Genomic DNA, 22970 nt, shown 5'->3' with positions numbered 1-22970 from the left:
ATTCTAGATCGAATTTATTACAGAAAGTCGTGATGGAATTATCATCTCAACAACCATCAGTACCGTAGGTCATGCAGGAACAAAGAAATGTCTACGTCACCCACATCTATAAATGCGATTGTCTACATAAAAAATTTGTCAATTATTCATTTCAAACTCTTTAAAAGATGTTGTTCCATCATACTGTTGGGCTGTCAGTATAACATTCAGGCAAAATGTCACTTAAATTCCAAATTAGTTTTCACTATTCATTTTTTCTGTAGTACAGTACTTTGGATATAAACGGACTACAACTATCAACAAAGTTCATCAAATTCTTAACTAACAATCAAGTTATCCTGAAGTTATGAATTCAACAAGGCTCACGTGTACAATATAAAATTGCTGCTAAACCTTTGGGAATCTCTAGAATTCTATTGTCAGTATCACAGAATCACACCCAAGATCTTAAACCTAGCTAAAGGCCTTAATTTGGTTTAATGGACAGTGGATATGCCAGTACTGTACAACGTTATTGTCATGAGGGGCAGAGGCGTCATATCTGTACAAGTAGTCTTAGTCAATCCAATAAATAAAGCTGGTTTCTGCAGATTAATGCTTGGATCTGTGATACTCCAGCAAAACCTGGAAAATAATTCAAACAAACAAAACTGGTAACAGAAAACAAAATATCATGCTTATCCTTTATTCAAGTGGCACATACCAACCATTTTGGCACATTTTACGAATCCTAGAATAATTTCTTTTAGGGAAATATTTTGGGCAATGCGGAATGTCTGAACAATGAAATTTCTTTCCAATTTTTTACCACACTGTACCTTATTAGTGCTAATGATGCCCAAGTTCACAAGCTATGGAGAGCCATAATATTCTGTCAGGACCCCAAGTACCTGTGGCACCCTTTAACACATCTATCTTCCAATAAAGGCACTGAGTAAATTACATTATATAAAAGAAATTGAGCAACAAATTAGACTAGAGTTAAACCCAATTAAACACAAAACTGAGATTCCCTGTAGATCAAAGACATGAGCTGTGTGCTAAGTAGTACAGGCACAGTTCGCAGCTAACAATGAAGCTTAAGCAATGAAGGGATCTTCCTCTTCAAGGAAGGTCATAGTACTGAGAGGATTATGTGACGTGTAGCATTACCAGCAATCAATATAAAAAGGCTTTGTAACTGACAAGACAAAGTAATATACTTTCCTAATTTTAGTGCTGCAGTAATATAATGCATTAAAATGCCAAATTGGAACACCAATGTACACTTTCAAAGTGCTTAAGAGTTGTAGTCGAGCCAGCAACAATTTAAAACCGTTACAACAGTTCGAGGCTCAAGACAGACAAAAGCACTCAAAACCACGATTTTCAACAATTCCCATTCTAGATGCCAATAAATTGTCTATAGTCCATCCACTTAATTCTTCATTACCTATCTGTTCATTCCATACAGTCACTCCTACAGTACTCCAGGAGAAATGAATGTGCACAGAACCCCGCTGCGGAGTTACTTCCCATTTTTTATTTTAGAATCGATGTAGGCCTGGATGTTGGCGAAGGAGTCCCGACCCAGGTAGTCAGGTTCCCCGCGCTCCCACCTGGCTTGTCCTTCCTGAAGACTTTCATGCGCCACGCTCAGCCCAGACAACTGTTGCGCAACCTATGTGTGTGTTTAATATTAGTATTTATTTCTTTACTATTGTACATATTTTAATTATTTACCATTCCTTTGATAAAACAACTTTATAACTTAACTATGCTAAAAGAAATATTCAGGTTAAATTTCAAGATGTCAATTTGACTTCTTTTAAAGAGTACAGTACTTACACTCTGAAGGACACTTAATACACTTAAAATACAAGGGGTAATCAGAAAATTTGTATCCCAACCTCTACAGTCTACACTAGCCAAACTGTTTGCCATGATTTTTAAGTAGTACTGTATACACTATAGTACTTTCAAGCACAAAGCAGCTTGTCAACATTTTTTCACATATGTAATGATACAAGTCTGGTGGTGTGGAGATTAACTGGAGAATGGTAAATATAAAATCACCAAATACTTAAGAAGGGACGAATCCAGAATGAAAACCCATACATGTCAAAGACGACAATCTGAAATAAGATCTATGTCAAAAAGATGGCCAATACAAGTGTAGCAAAAGCAGTGCTGAGGAGGAACCCAAGGCAGGATGTTGTAAATAACTTCACTAGTGATTTTTAACAATGCAGAGAATGAAAATTTAGAATATGGTTTTTCTAACTATAGTCAATAACCTAGACACTGGTTGAACAATTTATTTTCTTAATTTTTGGATAAGTTAAGTCAAGAATTTAACAAATATAATGCTGCATGATAAAGGACCAAATTCCTGGTAATAAATGTATTAAATAAAACCAATTACCATCATGTGGGGAAAAAGCAAATCCTTTTCACACTTCAAAATTTTAAATGCCATCAATACTATATGGAGTTCTATCCTGTCTTGGGACCCTGAACAAGTAGTTACGTTGGATTACCTGCTGTATGACAATGTTACGAGAATATTATGTTGACCGGCATCAGCAAGAGAAAAAACAAAATGTGTAGATTTAACATGCAAAAAAGGTGCGATAAAGTTTGACTGCAGTTTCACATGCATGTTCTGACCCGTGTATTATTACATTGGTAACCATTAACAATAATATATATACTGCTTCCCCATTCTCCTAAATCTCCACAACTTTTACCTGTTAATAATCTGGTCGCTATCCATCCTATGCCCAAGGTTATAGAACATAAGAGTGGGACCAACAAAACTTCTAAAATGGCAAAACTCAGTTGTTACAAAATTTAAAAACACCAGAATTATTTCATGAACAACAATACATTGATGTCTGGCTGTGAAATTTTCCCGATTACCACTTGTACTGCAATACAGTATACATTTCTGTCAATCTAAAACTTGGGGGAAAAGTGCCAGATATAAGGACAAGAGCAAGAAAATTAAGCTCATAATAATCCACATATAAACCCCATGACAACAAGCAATTCATGTTGCAAGGATAGCCAAGTGAGTGAATCAATCCCAATGACCAATTTGTGGAATCAGGAATATTCAAGAAATTTAAAGTGAAGAAATATTCCAAAAAACCACATGCACATCTTTGTAAAAATCAGCAGCTCAAAGCAGGCCAAGTCCTCCACCTCAAAATTTAGTCGAGGTCTTCACGTGGATTTTCAAGACAAAGCTTTGCCTCCTTGCCCCATCCAAGTCAGAAAAGATTCATAGTAACAAGACTTGTTTACCTCCTGCACCTCGCTCTCTGTTGGAGCTGCCATGTCTAAGTTTTCACTCTCCTTATTGCCACTCCTGTCCTTATTAGAAAGATCAATTCCATTAGAAACACATTCATAATGGCACTCCAAATTGCGAAGTACTCTGTAAGAAACACTCGATTCATCCATTACCTCGTCTCCGTTATACACATGATCGGAGGCACACGTGTTTTCGTGCTCCTCCTCTGAGTCATTCACTTTAACCTGATCCTCAATTTCCTGGATAGCAGCGTGTAAGGAACCATACACTAAATTAGTACACTAGCATCACTCAGGCTTACAATGACTAAATACAGAAATAAGTCTTTATATAACTATGGCTGAACAAGTTCAACTTCCACTACTGTACAATACACTTAATTCTGGCCCACATATTCTAATCTAACAGATACTGTACAGATTGAGAGTGCAGAGGTCAAAACTTTTTTATCTACAAACCAACATTATGTAAAAATCAATTCAATAATGTACAAATCCTCAGTGAAAATGCAAGTAATGCCACCAGAAAGCAACATTTATTCTGGTATAAATGGGTTGCACTTATTGATCTCACAAAACTATGCTTCTACATCAGTTAGTTAGTCTCACATGTACTAGCCTATGGAAAAGACAAACATTTTTACACAAATGTAGCACCCAGAAGACACCAAGATATAAAGTATGTCGCAGCATTATCTATATAATTTAACCACAAAGACCCATGTCCTGTGGTGAAGCTATGGTGTATAATAATAATTATGGTACTTGGGAGAACAGTAGCAGCTTTACTTAATGGTTTCGTTATATAGACAGATGGCCTTAGTTAAGTTTTGCTTTTTCCATTGAAAGCTTTTGTTACAGTGTCCATATTTTCCAAGTTTGAGGTAAGATTTAAACTTAATCAAATTCACCCTAGTACAGTACAAGTTATTTTTGTTGCCATTCCTTGACAATATAATTAAGCTAATGTACACTTAATTCCTATAAAGAACCATCAGTGTTGCAGACTCTCCCCATATGTGGTCTGGTCAAGTATAAACAAGTTTTGACCCCTGTGTTAGTACAAGGAATCCTGGTAAGTCTACTGTACATACCTACAATGTATAATTACACTATAACCGTCTAATAAATATTTAGGTAGTATATAAAATTTTACCTTTACTTCTTCAACAGGAGACTTCACTTCCAGCGCTCTTTGAAGATCCTGCGAGGGAATATAATCATTACAGGATTAATGCATGCATCCAACACAAAAATACCAGGAGCTGCAGGTAGGAAATGTTATGGGATTCATTATCAAATTACAAGATGGTATAAAATATCAAAATTTTTAAAAAAGCATCTACTAAAATATTGTAGACAATGGATTAATAAATAGTTCCACACCATTCCTTCAAGGACTCTTTTATAATAACACACCATCACAGGCAAACACTTACCAGTATATATACGTCAAAACAGCCATGGTAAGCATTGGGGTGGGGTAGGGGCACTTTAAACTATATTGTCTTTTCATTTTTACTTTTTACAGAGTGGCAAAGGGAAGGGACAATATGAAAGTGATTAATCATTAAATTTAAAAGAAATTGAGGTGGAAGGTAATGACAGGAGTAACAAAAAACATTTAATGTGTTTAAATAATAAACTGTAAAGAAACCAAAGCCAAAACCTATCAACAGGAAAGATCTTTATAAATCAAGGAAGACGCATCAACAAGAGCACACACTCTCACCGTCCCATAATGGAAGTCGGTCTTTTCGTTTTATAAATAATTTCATCATGTAAACCATTATTTACAGGTCATTAAGGCAACTGTGACTAGGTGCACATAAGGTCCAAATTACTATAGCAGTACTCATCAAACTCCTCCCTTACGTCTTCTTCCCCACTCAAAAACTTTGCCAAATGATCAGATAATTTTTTTATCATCTTCAAAATATGTTTTAAGTTAATGATCCAAAATTCTAAGGTCACTCTGTAATTCCATACACTCCTCAAAACTGCCACCATTTGACACTACAGTATTATCCCTTTTCTTCCCGAATTTTGGTATTCATCTTCTAACGTCCCAACTCCAGCAAGATTTGGCCTTCACTACCTATACTGTACTATATGTCTCGGTCCCCTTTAATACAGATACTGGAGTAGTCTCGCGTCAAACATTTAAAAGGATCACCATTTTAAGGAGATTCAGTGAACTATTATTTTTTTGCAAAGGCACAACTGTTCAGGTAGTGTTTGAAGAGAAACGCTGAAAAATTTGTTTTATTGTATTTGAAAGCTCAATGTAATGACAAAGATGGTAACCCTACTATATATTATCCAAGAAATGCAAAACCTGGAAGAAATAATTCCCAAAGGCCCAAATAAGTAACATCTATCAGCAAGCGTAAAGAATTAAACTACCGAGTCAGATGATACAACGGTGAATCTGGTATAAGTACACAGCAGAAAAACGAGGAACGTATTTGAAGTTCCCGATGTAGAGTACTCCAATTATCACTAAAATGTTAAGCACATTATAAGCCTCTTTATTAAGGAGGAATATGGCCGCTTCATCAAGAAGCAAAAGAGGTTGTTCAAATATACTGTTTTCTAATATTCAAGCAAGTCTAGACAAAACTAATACTGTAGGAGGGAGCGAGAATAAGGTGCGGACTCATCCCTCTCCCTTCTCTGTTGTCCATAATTTGTTCTAATCTTAAAATTTAAATTCGGCTTCAACCTTTAAAAGCTTCAGTCAACTGCTAGTTTGACAAGTTAGATTTGTCTGTAAATCAAGAGAAACTTGTGCTTCCATAATATAAATACTGCTCGTGTGTATACAATTAGTACAGTACAATTACTTCAAATATAACACATGCACTCGACTCATGCTTCATTACAACAAACACTTGCATCCCAAAAAATCACGACACATTCTAGGTCTGCCTTAATGATCATTGAAAGTGGACAAAATCGATCAACAAGCTGTTATGGTATGAATGTAATGTCTGTACAAATAAGCATTATCATTTACTTTAAAACTGTACAATCAACTTTCCAAAAAAAAGGTGTGATTATGGCAGATCTAAAACGTCACTTTGAATAATTAATTTAAAATGCAAACGAAATACATCACCCACCATTTCTGGGACACCTGGTTTGACAAGACGATTGTAGAGTGCCCACCAGGAGTTGAGGTAGGGAGCGAGGTGTTCGTAGCCAGGTGCCGTGTGTACTGAACCAGAGCCGGCATCATAACGGTGCTGCCATGGCTTCAGAGCCCCAAGGAAATGAACCAACTTGGCATTTGCTCCAAACCTGCAGGTAGAGAGATGTTGATTCTGTTGCAAAGAAGTTTTACGAAAAATCTCAACTAAAGTCTGCATTGTGGTGAAACTTCTAGCCTTTGGCTGTAAATTTTAAGCAATAATGCTCTGAATATTATAAAAGTTTACACTATGAAGGAAATGACCTCACTCATAAATTACAACAATAACTAGTACAAATAATTGCATCATAATATTTAGATGTTAAATTCCCAATATAGTGGCTCACTGTTTGTATGCTGGTAAGTAGGTGTATGTAGCAGAGGCGACCATGTTGTATATGAAGGAGACCCGTTGCCAATTAGGGAAGTAAGAGTTTAGAAGGCCTTGGTCACCTCCATCAAAGCTACCACTCGTTTCTGCATGTTGGAGGAGCTTGCCATATGTGTCTACGGAAGGCACAAGCACAAACATGCCGGAATTAAAGCAGTCGGGCCATCCAATGTCACAAACCGCAGTGAGTTCAGGATGAGAGAAGAGATCGTCTGGGTTTTGCACACACTGAAAAGTTTTGCCAATATTATTCAAATGCAGAAAGTGAACCCAAAGCTATCTTAAAACCTACCACCATCTACGAATATACATTAATCACACTTGCACACCACTGCTTCTTGGAGGTCTCTTCCCCAACCAAAACAGTTCCTCTACAACCCACCTACTTCATCCCTCTCATGGTTTTAACCATCCACTTCTAAATAAAACACTTTTTGCCCACGTTTTGTTTACCACATTAAACCCTGATCAGCTCTGTCTAATATACATTCCACTTCCAAATGACATTTTTGCAGTACTGTATTTTGTTCTTGACCCTATTCACCTAACATCTTCCTCTCAAGCTAATTATTTTTCCAGCATTCTTCAGTTCAAAGTTGTAGAATAATAGCTCTACTACTCCTCTACACATCTCCACCATTACTTTCCCTGACAGTTTCCTCCCTCTCTCTCTTTCCAGTCACCACCTTAAAGCATCCATTTCCATACTTTCCCTCGGCTACAGTATAACTCAACTCGTCATCCACTCACCAACAACCTCTCCTACATACTGTGCAACCCTCCATTCAAGGTAATATTTTCTTCACTTTCCTCAACTTACTCTAATTTCTCCTCGGCATTTCCAAATTATTTTAAGGTTTGCAACCTTTTCTTCTGAATCACCCACCTGAGCCATGTCATATACAACCCTCCTCCCATTTGAAGTCTGAAGTCACTATCAAACCTGCCCCATTCACCATCACTCTGCTTTCATCCGTTACATAAGGAGTCTGCAATAGGCCGGTTGGTCTGTGCATGTCAGCTCCTGTCGAGAGTTACTACCACACTCTATCATCCATGAATCAATCCAGTCTCCTTTTGAAACTTTTCCAGCATTCCAGCACTTACTACACAGTTGCTAAGCTTGTTCCACTCGTCCACCACCCTATTTGTGAACCAGTCCCTTCCTATCTCCCTCCTAAACCTAAACTTATCCAACTTAAATCAGTTGTTTCGAGTCCTATCCTGCTCGGATATTATAAGAACTTTATCTATATCCCCTTTATTGATTCCTTTCACCCACTTGAATACTTCTATCATATCTCCCCGCACTCTTTGTCTTTCTAGGGAATGCAAGTTTAGTTTCTTTAACCTATCCTGATATGGAAGGTTTCTAAGTCCCGGAATCATTTTCGTCATTCTACGCTGCACCGACTCTAGTGAATTGATATCCATTATATAATAAGGGCACCAGAACTGAACCGCATAATCGAGGTGCGGCCTGACTTGCGCAAGATATAGTTGCAATAAGACCTCTGCACTCTTATTACTTACACTTCTAGATATAACGTGTCAGCCATGAAAATACCGAACCACCATATCATTACATATCTTAACAGTGTTCTTTCATAGGGAACCAGCTCCTCATCTTCCCAAAACTAACCCTTGCTTCAGTTTAAATACACATGGATTTGGTTTTTTTTATTTACCACTGAATAAGAATAGCCATATTTTCATTACTTCCAACATTACTTTTCTATAATTCTCTTGATATCTAATAATAAAACCTTCCATATCCCAGGTTCTTTTCAGTCCCAAGAGGAAATGCTTCCATCATACCTCCGCATTCTTTTCTGGACCAGTGCCGTTCTTCCCAACACACAGCCTCCTTTCTTGAATCCTCCTCTTTCATGGTTATTAATATCTACCTACTACACTACATATCATCCTTTTTTCAGTCCTTTTGCTACCTACATTGTCTTCAGCTTACCATCTTTTATATCTATGATTTATTATTACTGTCTAAAGCATGAAGAAAGGAGGCACAAATAAGGCCTTTCTTTCCCTTCTAAGACCGAATGCAATACAGTATTCAGATAAATCCTTCGTAAGTGAATTAGCATAATAAATTTTTGGTCAGCAGGCAGCTTACCAGCATATCAGCATCGAGGAAGACACATTTTGAGTATTGTGTTAGTGTCCAGCAGTGAAGTTTGGTGAAGGTGACCCCAAGTTCTGGCCGCTTCAGGAGTGACAGGTGAGCAGAGTCTCTGGAGTCCAGGACGTCTACAATTATCACTTTGTTGAATACGGACTCCAACATGGACCTGTCCAAGGTGATAATCAAGCATTATTCCTCAAGTAATAGTCAACAACAAGCCTCTTCCACACCTGCTAACTAAAATATTATTTCAAGATGTCCTGTTTCAATCTTAAAATACAAAATTCTACTTTAAAGTAACAGTACAATATTCATTAATTTTCTGTGTTTTATCTCTTTCAATAACTTGGTTGCCTCAATTTACCGGTACGTTTAATCTGCCTTTGGGAACTACCGTACATAAACTTAATTACATCACATTACCACAAGTTAAAAATAGTTTTGCTCTGTTAAATAGACTTAAGGTTTTTTTGGTGTTCATTAAAATTTAAACACCAAAAACCTCATCACACCACAATGATCTAAGGATTAGAGGACCGACCTAAGTGATGGGGAAACTTGGTAGTGAAGTGATGTAAATTAGTCACTTACTTTATTGCTTCAGAGACGGCAGGAGCGATCATGATGACGAGGTCTTTAGTGGTGTTGTTCGAGCGGAGGGAGTGTCCCAGTACCAGAGCTCCAATGGCATAGCCATCGTTGGTGGCCAGGGTGACATATGCCTGCGACACTGCAATGCAACATTATTATTATTATTATCAAGTTCTGTGCTATAAGTACACAAGATAGATTAGTTGAATTTATGCAAGATTGTTTGCTATGCTGGGATCACCAGTATGTGCAACTGAAGAAGGTTCTTTAAAACCATGTTAAATGAAATGAAACCCACAATAGTAAAATCTGATCTGCAGGTTAAAGTATCAGCAGAAATTCCTTCACACAGTATGCAATGAACATGAATTTCTGCATTTTGTCTGTTTCAATAAGAGTACAGTACGTTTAATGAATGTTTTTCACAAAACTGTATTCACACCTGCTTGAGGCATACATGAGAAGTATTTTTGTGGCGACTCCAGAGTGGGGTGGGTAGGATGCCTCTAAGGGCTAAACTGGAGTTTGCTTCACTAACCAATGAAAGGCACCACCACGTGTCACAAATATAAAAAAGTCATTCCCGATTTTGAGATTCAAAGTCGCAAAGTACAAAAGGTGGAGTTTGAGAGGCCAAGTAAAATGTGGAGAGATTCTTAGTATAATGGAGTAAAGGCAGAGCACGAATAACAAGGGGCAGGGAGGCGTCTAGGGCAGGGTGGGGGGTGTGTATGGGTATTCGGGCAGGAGAGCGAGGTACGCTGCCAACACCCTGTCTCCTCCCCCAATAACGGTCCCCTACACCGGCGCCCTTTAGTCCCCACCCGCACGCCCTCATTGTTGCCACATGCCATAATGATTTACGGCACATCCGAAGACTCTTACTAAAACAATACCAAAGTACAGGAGTTATGTTTCTATGAAGTGGTTCCTACAGGACTGTAGCCGCCTCCCATACAAGGTTATCTGGTGGAGCCCATGTTAGGACCCACCGGTACTTATGTTTTATGTATTTTCCATCCGTGTCTTAAATGGGTATAGCCACTTGAAGCAAGACATTACTCAGCCAGTTTAGCATACTGTCAATAGCGAACAAGTCACCAATAGGTATGAAAACGAGCATTGTTGGAGCTTGTGGACCGAGGTGGAGTTTACACTATACTGTACAAGTGTATAAGGTACAGTACGCTATAATGAAAATCAAAGGGCATCAACCCTGCCCTCCTGCGGTATTATTCGTCTGCTCCCCCACCCCCCTTCCCCAGGCCTCCCTACATCCAGCGATTAATCTTCCTCTACCAACACCCACATTCCCAGTTCAGCAAACGGGATCAAACTTATTCTCCATTACGGTGGCATGACGCGTACTCCATACACCAGGGAAGCCAACTACACCATAATGATCCATCAACAGTGTCCACACAACAGAGCTGACCACTTTATTCCACACGAGAACCTGAAGCGGGTTTGGAAATTCCACTATTTTTTTCATTAAATACTTTGCAAAATTTGTCTAACACCGACAAAGATTATTTCAACATTAGTGTGTGTATATTGTCGATATTACTTTCGCTAACTTGAGCTAACAAACGGTAGATAAAAAAAATGTCAAAGTTTGGTTTAAGGTAAAAAGACAAGTGTGAAGCGACCTTTGGCTACCATCAAGTGGTTCAATCCAGTGTTGTACTGGCCGGCCAAGTGTGTATGTGGGACAGGGGGGGATACCTCACGGTCACTGTGTCAGACCCTCACCTCCATTCATTCATTAGCCTACGCGTCTTTTAAGGCAAAGCTGTGATCCTTAAACACCAACATCAGACTGTACTGTGCACCTAAATATTTATTCATTTTATTAATGTTTAAGGCAACCATCTTGATCCCGTATGGTGTGACAAAGAGGATAAGGTAAAGTAAAATATTACAATAATATCCCAAATGTACGCTACTCAATTGAAAATAACGCGGTCAATGTTCACTACATTTAAGATAACGCTAGAGAAGATGTATATTCAAGTTTCATAACAGTTCTAAAATACCGCGAACACCAGCATGTAATCTTACAAACCACTCGAGTTGAGGGCCAAATGAATGGCTGTGAAGTAAGAGTATACGGGGGCACAGCAGTACGGCTGTCATCCTAGTGGTGTTGTTGCCAAGTAGTGTTATAAATACGTACAGCATCACCATCAATAACATTCTCAGCAGTGTTTGCAGTCTTAGCCCTTAAAGCTCGTGTTAAGATTGACAGTCTCTCTCTCTCTCGTTGTGTGTGTTGACAGCCTCTCCCTGTCAACGCACTAGCATCAGGGGAGATCAAACACACTGAACAGTATTCCTAGCCATCAGTCAACTTCAGTCTCAATAAATACAAAAACAGCCCACCAAAGGTTCAATTCGCCTATAATTTAACCAACCTGAGCCCTCAGGTAGCGTTAAGCGTGGTTGATCATCAGGTGAAATATGTTGGCGAATGACAAATCTTCCTGATCCTCCAAGAAAAAAAAGGGATATATTCACTACACCTGGCTTAAAAACTATGTGCACCTGTGTGAAGTTAAGCGTATATCGGCGCATTAATGGTCGACACAACCAACCAGAGAAGAAAAATCCAAGCTTCAGGGACGTTATAATAATCAGTCACGTTATCAAGGTTACTTATTAACACAATAACAAGGTCCAGCTTATTTCTCGTTCATTGACACGCCCAACAAAACGTACAACCATGTGTGTTATTAAACTAATGCGTGGGAAACAAAAAAGTGGACAAGTGTTACATAAGAGGCTGTGCCACCTAGTAGTTAACAGCCTACTGTGATGAACCCCGCCAACTGGGATTTTGTTATTCCCTTATCGTAGGTGCTACACAATTTACTCTTATTACACTCTCCTTCAAACTCGACTAAAGAAGCCATGTATTGTGTATTCGTATCGAATTATAAAACCATAAATGTTGGCGTAGTATAGAGGAGGGGCAGACCATAGCGTTTAATATTCTCCGAGTCTTTCGTCACGGTAATACATGACAACATTACTTCCACTTTTCCACCATTTATTTTGTTTTATTCCAAGTAAAAGTTTTCATTCTCCTAATACGACAAAAAACCCTGAGAATTTAAGTAAGAAATTACATATTTACGTTAACAAGTAAAATTAACTTTATGTTCGTCACAGTCTGCACTACGTAACGAAGCTGCAGTCACTCTTTATCTGAATATTTCCTACGATACCATTTATCAAGATGTTACATCCTGACAGGACTTTCATTATGTTTTAGCGAGTTTTGGTACAAGATAAAAGCCCCGACTATCTTCACAACTAGATCTGAGAAACAAAATACCTGACCGCAACAAACCCAGCACTGCCTTGGCGCGGAATATTGCATACTCCTGTGGCCTATGTACTGTACACTGCATACCTTCAATGTCTATACTCATGGGGACGTTTATAACTACAGTATAGTGCCAGATGATTAACCATCCTAATACTAACCTCATCCCTTCAAGTAGCGTTAGGGTGGTTAACCTCATGGTAATACAAGCTTTCTCACACCCAGTACAGCATTGCAAGGTCATGTTCACCACCATTAACACTCCCACACCACAATAACTGGCCGCTTTGGCTGCCAAAACATACCAAGTGTTTATTTTAGTGCTACAACAAAACCCTGGACCTAGTTGTGTGTCTGACAAGTCTTACTACAGGTTACCAAAACTTCCAGATCAAGATTCTCAGGTTAAATTTACCTCCCAAGAACGATCGTAATGCATTAACCCAAGAAGATTACTGGGATTATGTCATTGGGTATCTCGGCTTATATCACCTGATAATTAACCACCCTAATGCTACCTGGGGGTTAAGTAAGGTTTGGTTAGGTTATTTAATCGAGTAATATATGAACGTAAGAATGGAGGAAACTGTAGCGGGAGCCTATTGGCCCAAACTAGGCAGTTCCATTTACACCCAACCCCTATCGCTCATACAGTACAGTATATCCATCCAACCTATGTTTGAAGCTATCCAGCTTATTCGAGTTAATGATGTTTGGTAACTTGTTCCAATCGTCTACTACTCTATTTCCAAACCAATGTTTACATATTTCGCGCCTAAATCTAAATTTGTCTAATTTAAAACCATTGTTACGAGTTCGCTCCTGGTTGGATAGTTTGGATTACCTTTGTAATGGCGCCTTTGTTTGGCCCTGACTTGCATTCATACACCTCAATCTTATCGCCCCTCACTGTACTAGGGTACCTAATCCTCACGCATGTTAGGTCAGGTTAGAATGTTTAATAAATGTAAGTGGGTACCTAGTCTTCACTATGTTATGTTAAAATGTCTGACACTGTATACCGTAGACGTTTACGTTCTGAATCAAGTGAAGGGGGATATATAACACGGGTATATTTGAGGATGGCGGGCGGGCAGGACCACACTTCACAACCACCTCCCGGTAAACGGGACGCCGCCACCACCGCCATCAGGAAGTCAGACCAGTTCTCTAGACGCAACACTACTGCACACTAACTTCTACCAACACGTTCAGGTTATGGTGAAAGCGGTCTGCTCCCACGACACTCGCGTTACACACTTTCACTTACTCCTACACACCACTGTGCTTCACCGAGGCGGAGGTCACGGTCACCCGGCGATTATACTGTACAATCCTCCACGTCTCGAGCCAGGTCAAGTTTTTGGTTCACATTAACGTCTGCCTAAAATAAATATACATCTAGTTTTATATTCAAGAATTGCTCCCAGATCCAGATGTGACCACCAAGCGTCACTCACCCGAACGACTGGCACTCGTAGCTGCACGTGGCTCTCTTCCACACACCTGCGATACTCTTAACTCGGCCACAAGTGTCTCCCACTCCCCCACACCTGTTGCGTTCACTCACCAGCTAGTGAAGACAATCAAACACGTGCACTATATGACATCAAGAAAACTCCTAAGGAAAGAAATATTCCTCCAACCACCTTCCACCTATTGCTTCCAATAACAGTACAGTAATGCCAATTCAGCGCAGGAGTGTAGACGAGGAGTCAGCCGCTATACTGCGAAGCTTGCTAATATTTGCAATTGCCGAATGGTGTAACACGCTGATAACAGCGGTGTGTCTGACCCCAGCGACACTTGAGTCATCGTCTGCACGGCATTACACCAGTGTTAAGGACAGTTATTTACCAAGAGTAGGTCACATTAAAATACGTTTATAATTGTGTCTAGTTTAAGGCTCTTAACACTATATACCACTAACCTCTATGTACCGAACCTGTACTATATACTCCAATGAATAAGTTAGTAATGAGACATTTATATATTCAGCTAAACGCGCTCACCATGACAATACAGTACTGTACTATCACCTCTGGTACAATATTTTACGCTTGTAAACACCAACTGTTGTATTTTGTCCTGTAATTTCATCTATGAATAAAGTGGGCAAATATTAAAGGGACAAACTCCCTTTCAGACGAATTGAATATATACTTGATAATGCTCCTACAGGCGTTTTTATTGATCAGTGTCAAGGAAAGTAGCCTCCAACCTTGTCTCGTTACACAGTCGCAATACGAGTTTTTAAAAAAGTCGTCCGCCAAGCTAGGTGTTGAGTCGCTACATCACTGCTTGTGGGAATGAGTGAGTGAGTGAGTGAGTCAGTGTCTCTGACCACCAATTACCGAGTTAAATGTTGACTGTTGGCGCCCCGGGCAGTCTTCACCACCACTACACAATAAAACTTTCATGGTACTTTAGGGGTCAAATACGACTTTTATACAGGATAAACTATTTTTTCTGCAAGGCAAAATACTATCAAAATAATGTAAAGCACGAAATCTTAAAAAAATCTTAAAACACCTTTATCCTCACGTACTGTGTTTTTGTTTTTAATTTCCCAATGCATGAAAACTATTGTACATTCAACAGTGCACCTAGAAACAGCATCATCTTCCCTCCTTAAAAGTCGGTTTCTCAATGTTCAACAATACATCATCCTCCGCTCGATTGTTAATGTGTAAACGCCTGACAGTCACCAGAAAAAAATACCATAAAACACTTAACCGCCACAATTTTAATAAATTCTTCCCGTCTACGGTTAAGTTGTCGAGCAAAGGCCACGAGTTGCAGACTACAGCGTGACGCCCCCCACCACCAGGCATTCATCCACGGTTGAAAAAATATACAAGTTGGGGCTTCATCCTCGACTCACTAAAGTAAAACATAAGACGACACAATATTGATTAACTTGCATCCGGTCGACTCTACGTGAGTTTCAGAGCAATCTTAAGTAGTTCTAAGACAAGAGAACATTAACAAGCCACAAACTCTTTTTACATCTATTAAGTGCTTTATAACCTTCATGTGTGCAGTCATCTTGGTTAACTACTAAAGAGTGATGACACCAACTAACGTTACCAGAGGTCACACAATAACGCGCTATCATTACTAGAAAACCTCTTGAGTCTAGTACGCGAGCGCCTGATAAAACTGAATAACGTGTCGCTATTGTTTTGTACAAGTATTTTTTTTACTACTAGCAAACAATGAGATGTTTATCACAACTGTTGAAACGCCGCCTGGTCAATATGCTCAACACAAAAATAATATGTTGTACGGACAGCCAATCGTAAATAACAATATCCGACATAATCTACCCGTTTAATATATAACCTGCATCTAACTCACCACACCCTGACCTTGACCTTCCCGCCGGCGACGCTGTAATTTCAAGGTTCCACATACGAGCTCTGGGAGGAGTCTTGGAATAAAAAAAAAACTGAAAACTCCATGTACAGTTCTTACGGCTTAAAGGGCGGAAACGATTTTCCTGCAAATGCTTTCTAGCAAACAGTCGTCACTCTGGGCCAATTTATCGGAAACTTGGCAGAGCCGAGCCATCATTTAGTACACCCAGACGTTTCCCCTCTAATTCTGACCTTTAATAATCGTTTTAGGCTCAGGAGGTCAAGGAACCCCAAAACAAAACCTGTCATATATTGTGTCATACTTACACTGAGATACAGTAAATCATCCCACCACCTCGCAAGTGCCGGAGGAGCGACTGACCAAGCTGTCAACATGTACTTTCCCAAATTGGACTTTACCTTGTATGATTCAGGGATAACAGCTCCGAGTTTATGGGTACTGACGTGCACATCTAAACTGCAGCTAATATTAATAGAGGGCATTCCACATAGAAGATGCAAGTGATAAACACAAGCCGTGGGAGACAGCTCCGTCCCAGTTTTGCTTGCCATCTTGCCATTTACGCCCACTTCCTGGCACGAGTTTCAAGTTGATTTACGACACCTCCGTGATAAATAACTAAACGGTGATGATCCTTAAACTCTATTGTGAACTCTGAATCACGTAAGATCTTTCCGAACCAGACAGTTGTATAAACACGGGAATATTACTCAACAATGACGTCAATAGACTGCACACTAACAAAACGAAAAATATTGCTGAACACTTGTCAGTTGTTTACACAAACACGAGAGTAATCTAAACCTTTAGCCCTTGTGGCGGATTGTAACGTCTAAAGTTGAGCTGCAGCGGGGATTCTATTTCCAGGTTCACCCACCGTACGGAATAGGAAACGCTTGAAAATATCTGGGCTCAACACCACGCACCAACGGAATCCTTATAAACCATGAAGGTGACGCCAGCCAGTAGGTGAAGCCTAGCTATTTCCTGAAGTGACCCTGGACACACCTAAGTCGATTAATTTAACTCATGTGGTTAAGGATACACTTTCAGTACACCCAGGCATTAAGATACAATGGCTTAAAATTGTACTACACCCGTGACTCGAGAGGCTAATCTACGTCATTCATTCTTTTGGCTATGTATATTATAAAGTTAGCTACGCGAGGCTGTTAACGTTTGTGCAATTCTGGGTATAAATACGCGAGGTAAAAGCTGAATTATTGGTTATATGTTCCAGTTTGACTTGTGGGGTTATTTATTGTTCCGAACCAGTAAAAAAACTAAAAAAGAAATAATCCACCACCAAAGAAAATTCATCGTCATGTGGTGTTCCCTCTCGCACAATGCCACAGTAGTGAAGTGGGCCAAGTATGTAAGCGTGAGCCTTATAAAACTGTCTGACAGCCTCTCCAAACTTTCAGCCAGGAATACTGGTCAATCGGAATAACACCAAACTGACAAGTAGGGTAGTATCAATAAGCAGCATTATGTACACCAACCACGATAACACTAAACTTGGTCCTTGGCGGTACAGGTAAAATATATAAATACCAAGCGGCCAACAAAACCCTCACACAGTTGTCTTTAATTTTAACCATTTAAGCTGCCAACTCGGGCACACATGTGGCACCCAGCGCGTGCGATCATCTTTACGTTGCTGCCACAGGTCTTGGTCCAGGAGGCGGCCAACCTCCCTCCATCAAGGCCACGCTAGTGTTGGCACCCCTTCCGTCGACATTTTCACACCGAAGAGCATTTTTCATTCTTCCTGTGAAACTATTATCAGCACACCTCCGCAGGTTATATCACGCCCCTCTCTACACCATCACAGTTTTAACAGTTTACTTTGTCAAACACTGCAGTTCTAAACACGCCTGTTGCTCAACTACCAATTTTGTTGCCAAAAACTTATTTCTATACCTATGAATGCTGCCAAGGGTGGAGACAACTTCATGGAACAGCGGCAGTCACGGTCTTAACTTCCATTTCAATCCCCGGAATAAATTATCCCACATTTGATCAAACCAGTTGAGAGGAAAACTTTAGACTAAGGAGCGCTCACTGCCGCGTGCCGTCAAGTATTTGGGAAAGATTCAGGGTTAAGCAAGACTTCGCCGGTTGCTAAGATGGCCAGCCAGCACATGCCTCCCTCGAGCTGCCTCTCACACCAGGGGATTTAAAAACTGCCTCTCTGCCAACTGCTGCCGCTAACCTTAGAAACACAAGTCATCACGTGACCACTTCCTGCAATGTAACTTAAAGACTGACGAGAGTAAAATTACCAGCACCGAACACTATATTTACCCCTTGTGTAATGGACGTCACTTTTGCTATTCTATTTAACCAACTCCAGATAATTTTATTCAGCACACAGACCCTCGTACCCAAGGCGTTAAAGAGTCCTGCCATACAATAATCTCGCAAGAGTACAACACCTGTAATCGTTGTTACTACCAACAGTCACGTTAACTAAAATTGTATTTCAGGGCAGCAAGAGGCGAGGCCATAGTGTGACTGCCTAGTGTGGTAGGAAATACCACAAGTTTATATTGTAGGTGGGATGGTTCCTCTCCCTGTCCAAAAAAACGGGCCACCACCACACACCCACGTACTGTACTAATCACACTCCACTAGTTGCACCACACACCCTCACTGACACATAAGCAACGCAAAACAAAAGTTTCATCAATACAATAATCCAGATTCTAACTTGTGTGAAGAGGAGCGTTGGACAGGTAACCGCAGCTGGGCTTGAGCACACGTCCCTCCCTTAGCGGTGTCGCCGAATGACTGGGAGGAGGAGTTGAGTGGTAGCCAAGCTAACGTGCACTAGCAGTGGGCGGGGCTTAATTTAATGTCACCACGCTCTCCCATTGGTCACCTCCACACGACCAGCAGGCTAATCCCAAATACTGGCTATTGGCCTTAATCAAGGTCATGACATCCACGCGATAAACCAAGGTGCTGCCTGCTCCTACGTCTGGCGGGGCAACAACCTCTCCAAGAGTAAAAAAAATAAAAACACTTGTTAAAACTTAACATAACTCATTACTATCTCTTTCTCCTCTATGTACACCGTGACCTTGATCACCACTCTACCAGCTACCGTAAAGACATAACTTACACATAACATACACAGAAGACCTGTTCATATACAGTTAATGTGACATAACATAACCCGACACATAAACAAGTTATTACCACTTACACAAACCCACAACAATGACTAATCTAACCTAACCTAACCATAATTCCTACTGCCCCTCCTCAGCCCTCCCTTCAATATACACACGTACACACACTCACGGGTCTTAAAAGGTTTTCAATACTATTGGCATTATCATCTTCATGCTTAAAATAACGAAGTGATTTACAATACCCATTTGACACTTATTTTCTTGATTTGTTAATTATTGAGATCATATGACGATTAGACATCACAGTTTATTTTACTTAGTGATTTGAACAACTTAATGTTTACACCTAAAGTTAGGTTAGGTGGGGTGAGGCTAGGTTCGGTTAGGTTAGGTTAGGTTAGGTTTGGTTGGGTTAGGTTTAGGATGGGTTAGGTTATGTTAAAGTTAAGTGTTTAATCACCAGGAACTTACATATACTGTACTATGATTTTGAGGGACGAGTGAGGGTAGGGGGAAGGAAGAAGTAGTGATGCTGACCCTGTAGGTGTAGTGTATCTCCTGCCACCTCTCTTCCTCCTTGTCTTCTTAACATCTCTTTTCTACTCTCCCTCCCCCCACTCCTCCCACCTTGAGGTAAATTTGCAAGACAGGTAGACAAGAGCGAGGAAAAGCCGAGTAGCTATGCCAAGAAAACTGGGAGAGTACAGAAGAGGCCAAGACTCACGTGTTCACCAACTGATCACCACTACTACTGTACACCCTCACCAGGAATATTATACTGCTGCTGGTGGTGGTGAATTAGGTGTGTTAGTAGTGATATTGTGGTGTTAAAATACCCTTATATATCATCATCACCATTACTACTACTTTTTTTTACAACGTGGCCTCCAACCTCCTCCTCCTCCTACTACTACAACAGCTTGGAGAAATTAACTGAGGGTAATATTGGAATGCATCGTCAGGAACTCCTTCACCTTCAGTAGTATGACCACCTCACTACCTGTACTCCTACTGGGGATCTACAGGAAGGGTGATACATGACACACAACAACAGTCAGTATAAACAATGTATAAATCTCCATTGTATATGTATATTATGTATGTTGTGTAGTGCGTATGATGTGTTGTATAGCGTGTCCCTCGTCTCCACTATGATAACCCAACAGGTGACGAGTGTTGAGAGGTGTGGCTCTGATACACTAAGCAGGAGGACAAGCTATATATTGTGAGGTTGATGTGAATGGCATTCTCTCTCTCTCTCTCTCTCTCTCTCTCTCTCTCTCTCTCTTTATCATTCTGTGTTAGAGTGTGAGAGAGAGAGAGACAGAGAGAGAGGCAGTGGGCGTGGTGGAGGTCCTCTTTGTGTGTGTGTGTGGTTATTTTAGGACGGGCGTGCATGGGGGTGGGCGACACACCATCCCTCATATCTCAACTTCACCTACATCCCTACCTACGCCCACGCCTATACGCCCCCCCCCCCACACAGGCGTTGAAATGCCCTGTAGTTTGAGCTTCTCCCCACCTAGTTTTTATATATAATATTTGTATCACTTATGTTACTTGTATATTATTTGTCAATCAAGAGATCCATTCCCCAATTCCGGCTGCCTTGTTCTTTCAATAAACCTTTAATTATTATTATTAATGTGTGTGTATGTGTGTGGTGTCCACTTCCACAACAAAACCTCCCACTCTTCTTCCCTCTCACCATCCTCCTCTCCCCTCTCATCTTCCTCCTCCTCCCTCTCATGTTGTTCCCTTCCTCTCGCCAACCCTCCTCCTCACCACCCCTCGTCCTCTCTCACCATCACCTCCTCTCCCCTCTCATCTTCCTCCTCCTCCCTCACCACCCTCGTCCCTCTCACCATCCTCCTCTCCCCTCTCATCTTCCTCCCTCTCATCTTGTTCCCTTCCTCTCGCCAACTTCCTCCTCCTCATCACCTCGTCCCCTCTCACCATCCTCCTCTCCCTCATCTTCCTCCCTCTCATCTTGTTCCCTTCCTCTCGCCAACCTCCTCCCCCTCACCACCCTCATCTCCTCATCCTCCTCCTCCCTCTCATCTCGTTCCCTTCCTCTCGCCAACCTCCTCCCCTCACCAACCTCCTCCTCCCTCACCACCCTCATCCCTCTCACCATCCTCCTCTCCCCTCTCATCTTCCTCCCTCTCATCTTGTTCCCTTCCTCTCGCCAACCTCCTCCCCCCTCACCACCCTCGTCCCTCTCACCATACATAAATCAAGTATTATTTTAGGTTGTTAACTATGGATGACAAATTTGCACACATTAAATATTTTCTTTTAAGTAAGAGCAATAACTGAGCCCATTTTGTTTGTATGTATGTATGTATGTATGTATGTATGTATGTATGTATGTATGTATGTATGTATGAATGTGTAATGTATGTCACCTGTGTGTGTGTGTGTAGGGAGGGTACAATGTGGGAACAGTCACATTTATATTTCCAAGAACTATATTGACAGATCGTCTCTTCGCTGATGACAAACTTCATCTGAGTGCGTGTGAGAGAGAGAGAGAGAGAGAGAGAGAGAGAGAGAGAGAGAGAGAGAGAGAGAGAGAGAGAGAGAGAGAGAGATACACCTTTAACTGGATCAATGTAAACCCACACCTCATCTAATACAGCTTTTACATCTTTGGCCAACCTACCAGCACCAACATGCATGATAAGGTCTTCCTCACACCACACCTACACCTCCACACCACACTACACTACACCTCCACACCACACCACACACACACCTCCACACCACACCACACCACACTACCCCACACCACACCTCCACACCACACCACACACACCACACTACCACCACACCCACTACACACCTCCACACCACACCACACTACACCTCCACCACACACACACACCTCCACACCACACCACACTACACCTCCACACCACACTACACACCTCACACCACACCACACTACACCACACCACACACACTACACCTCCACCACACTACACTACACCTCCACACCACACCACACTACACCTCCACATCCACACCACACCACCACACCACACCACACTACACTACACCTCCACACCACACTACACTACACCTCCACACCACACCACACCTCCACACCACACTACACCTCCACACCACACCACACTACACCTAACTCTCCTCGTAGCGCCACATTTTCATCACCTGATTCAGATCTCGCTCTAAGAATAATCGACCATTAAAGTAGAGCTTCATTATGTATCCCCGTGTGGTTTGTTCCTACTGCCTATATTCCTGCTACGTGGCCGTGAGATATTGTTTAATGGCGCTATAGTGCAAGGGACTTATCCTCTTATAGCACTAACCTAACTTAACCTTACTCAACTCATCCTAACCAAATTTATTCCTACCTGACTTAACCTAACCTAACCCTCCCCAGAAAGCATGAGGGTGTTTAATCATAATTTTGACTATATTGTCCCTTAACAAGACGAACACAAAATTTAGCGTCGTTTATAAATCCGGGACCACCACCA

At 40.9% G+C, this 22970-nt stretch overlaps 1 protein-coding gene across 6 annotated transcripts in view; it reads right to left on the bottom strand.

Annotated features, from left to right (window-relative positions):
* Positions 1-671: 671 nt before the first annotated feature.
* The window catches only part of LOC121868386 (glycogenin-1-like), a 42870-nt gene continuing 20571 nt past the window's right edge, over positions 672-22970 (bottom strand). The window contains exons 1-8 of one of the 6 annotated variants that reach the window (XM_042368983.1): positions 19035-19140; positions 9613-9751; positions 9013-9187; positions 6838-7109; positions 6423-6600; positions 4454-4501; positions 3451-3537; positions 672-1660 (exon numbers count right to left, since the gene is read on the bottom strand). In XM_042368983.1, coding sequence (XP_042224917.1) covers positions 1508-1660; positions 3451-3537; positions 4454-4501; positions 6423-6600; positions 6838-7109; positions 9013-9187; positions 9613-9751; position 19035 — 1053 coding nt within the window. In that variant the 5' untranslated portion in view covers positions 19036-19140 and the 3' untranslated portion in view covers positions 672-1507. Of the gene's footprint in view, positions 1661-2191; positions 3358-3450; positions 3538-4453; positions 4502-6422; positions 6601-6837; positions 7110-9012; positions 9188-9612; positions 9752-18244; positions 18294-19034; positions 19141-22970 lie in introns of those variants that run through there. The other 5 variants (XM_042368962.1, XM_042368951.1, XM_042368973.1 and 2 more) reach the window with 5 other exon arrangements.

This window comes from Homarus americanus, unplaced genomic scaffold, assembly GCF_018991925.1.
Source record: "Homarus americanus isolate GMGI-L3 unplaced genomic scaffold, GMGI_Hamer_2.0 scaffold32583, whole genome shotgun sequence".
NCBI classification, from domain to species: Eukaryota; Metazoa; Arthropoda; class Malacostraca; order Decapoda; family Nephropidae; genus Homarus; species Homarus americanus.
Note: the sequence above shows the minus strand (reverse complement) of the source record. Positions and strands in the feature narration are given on the sequence as shown.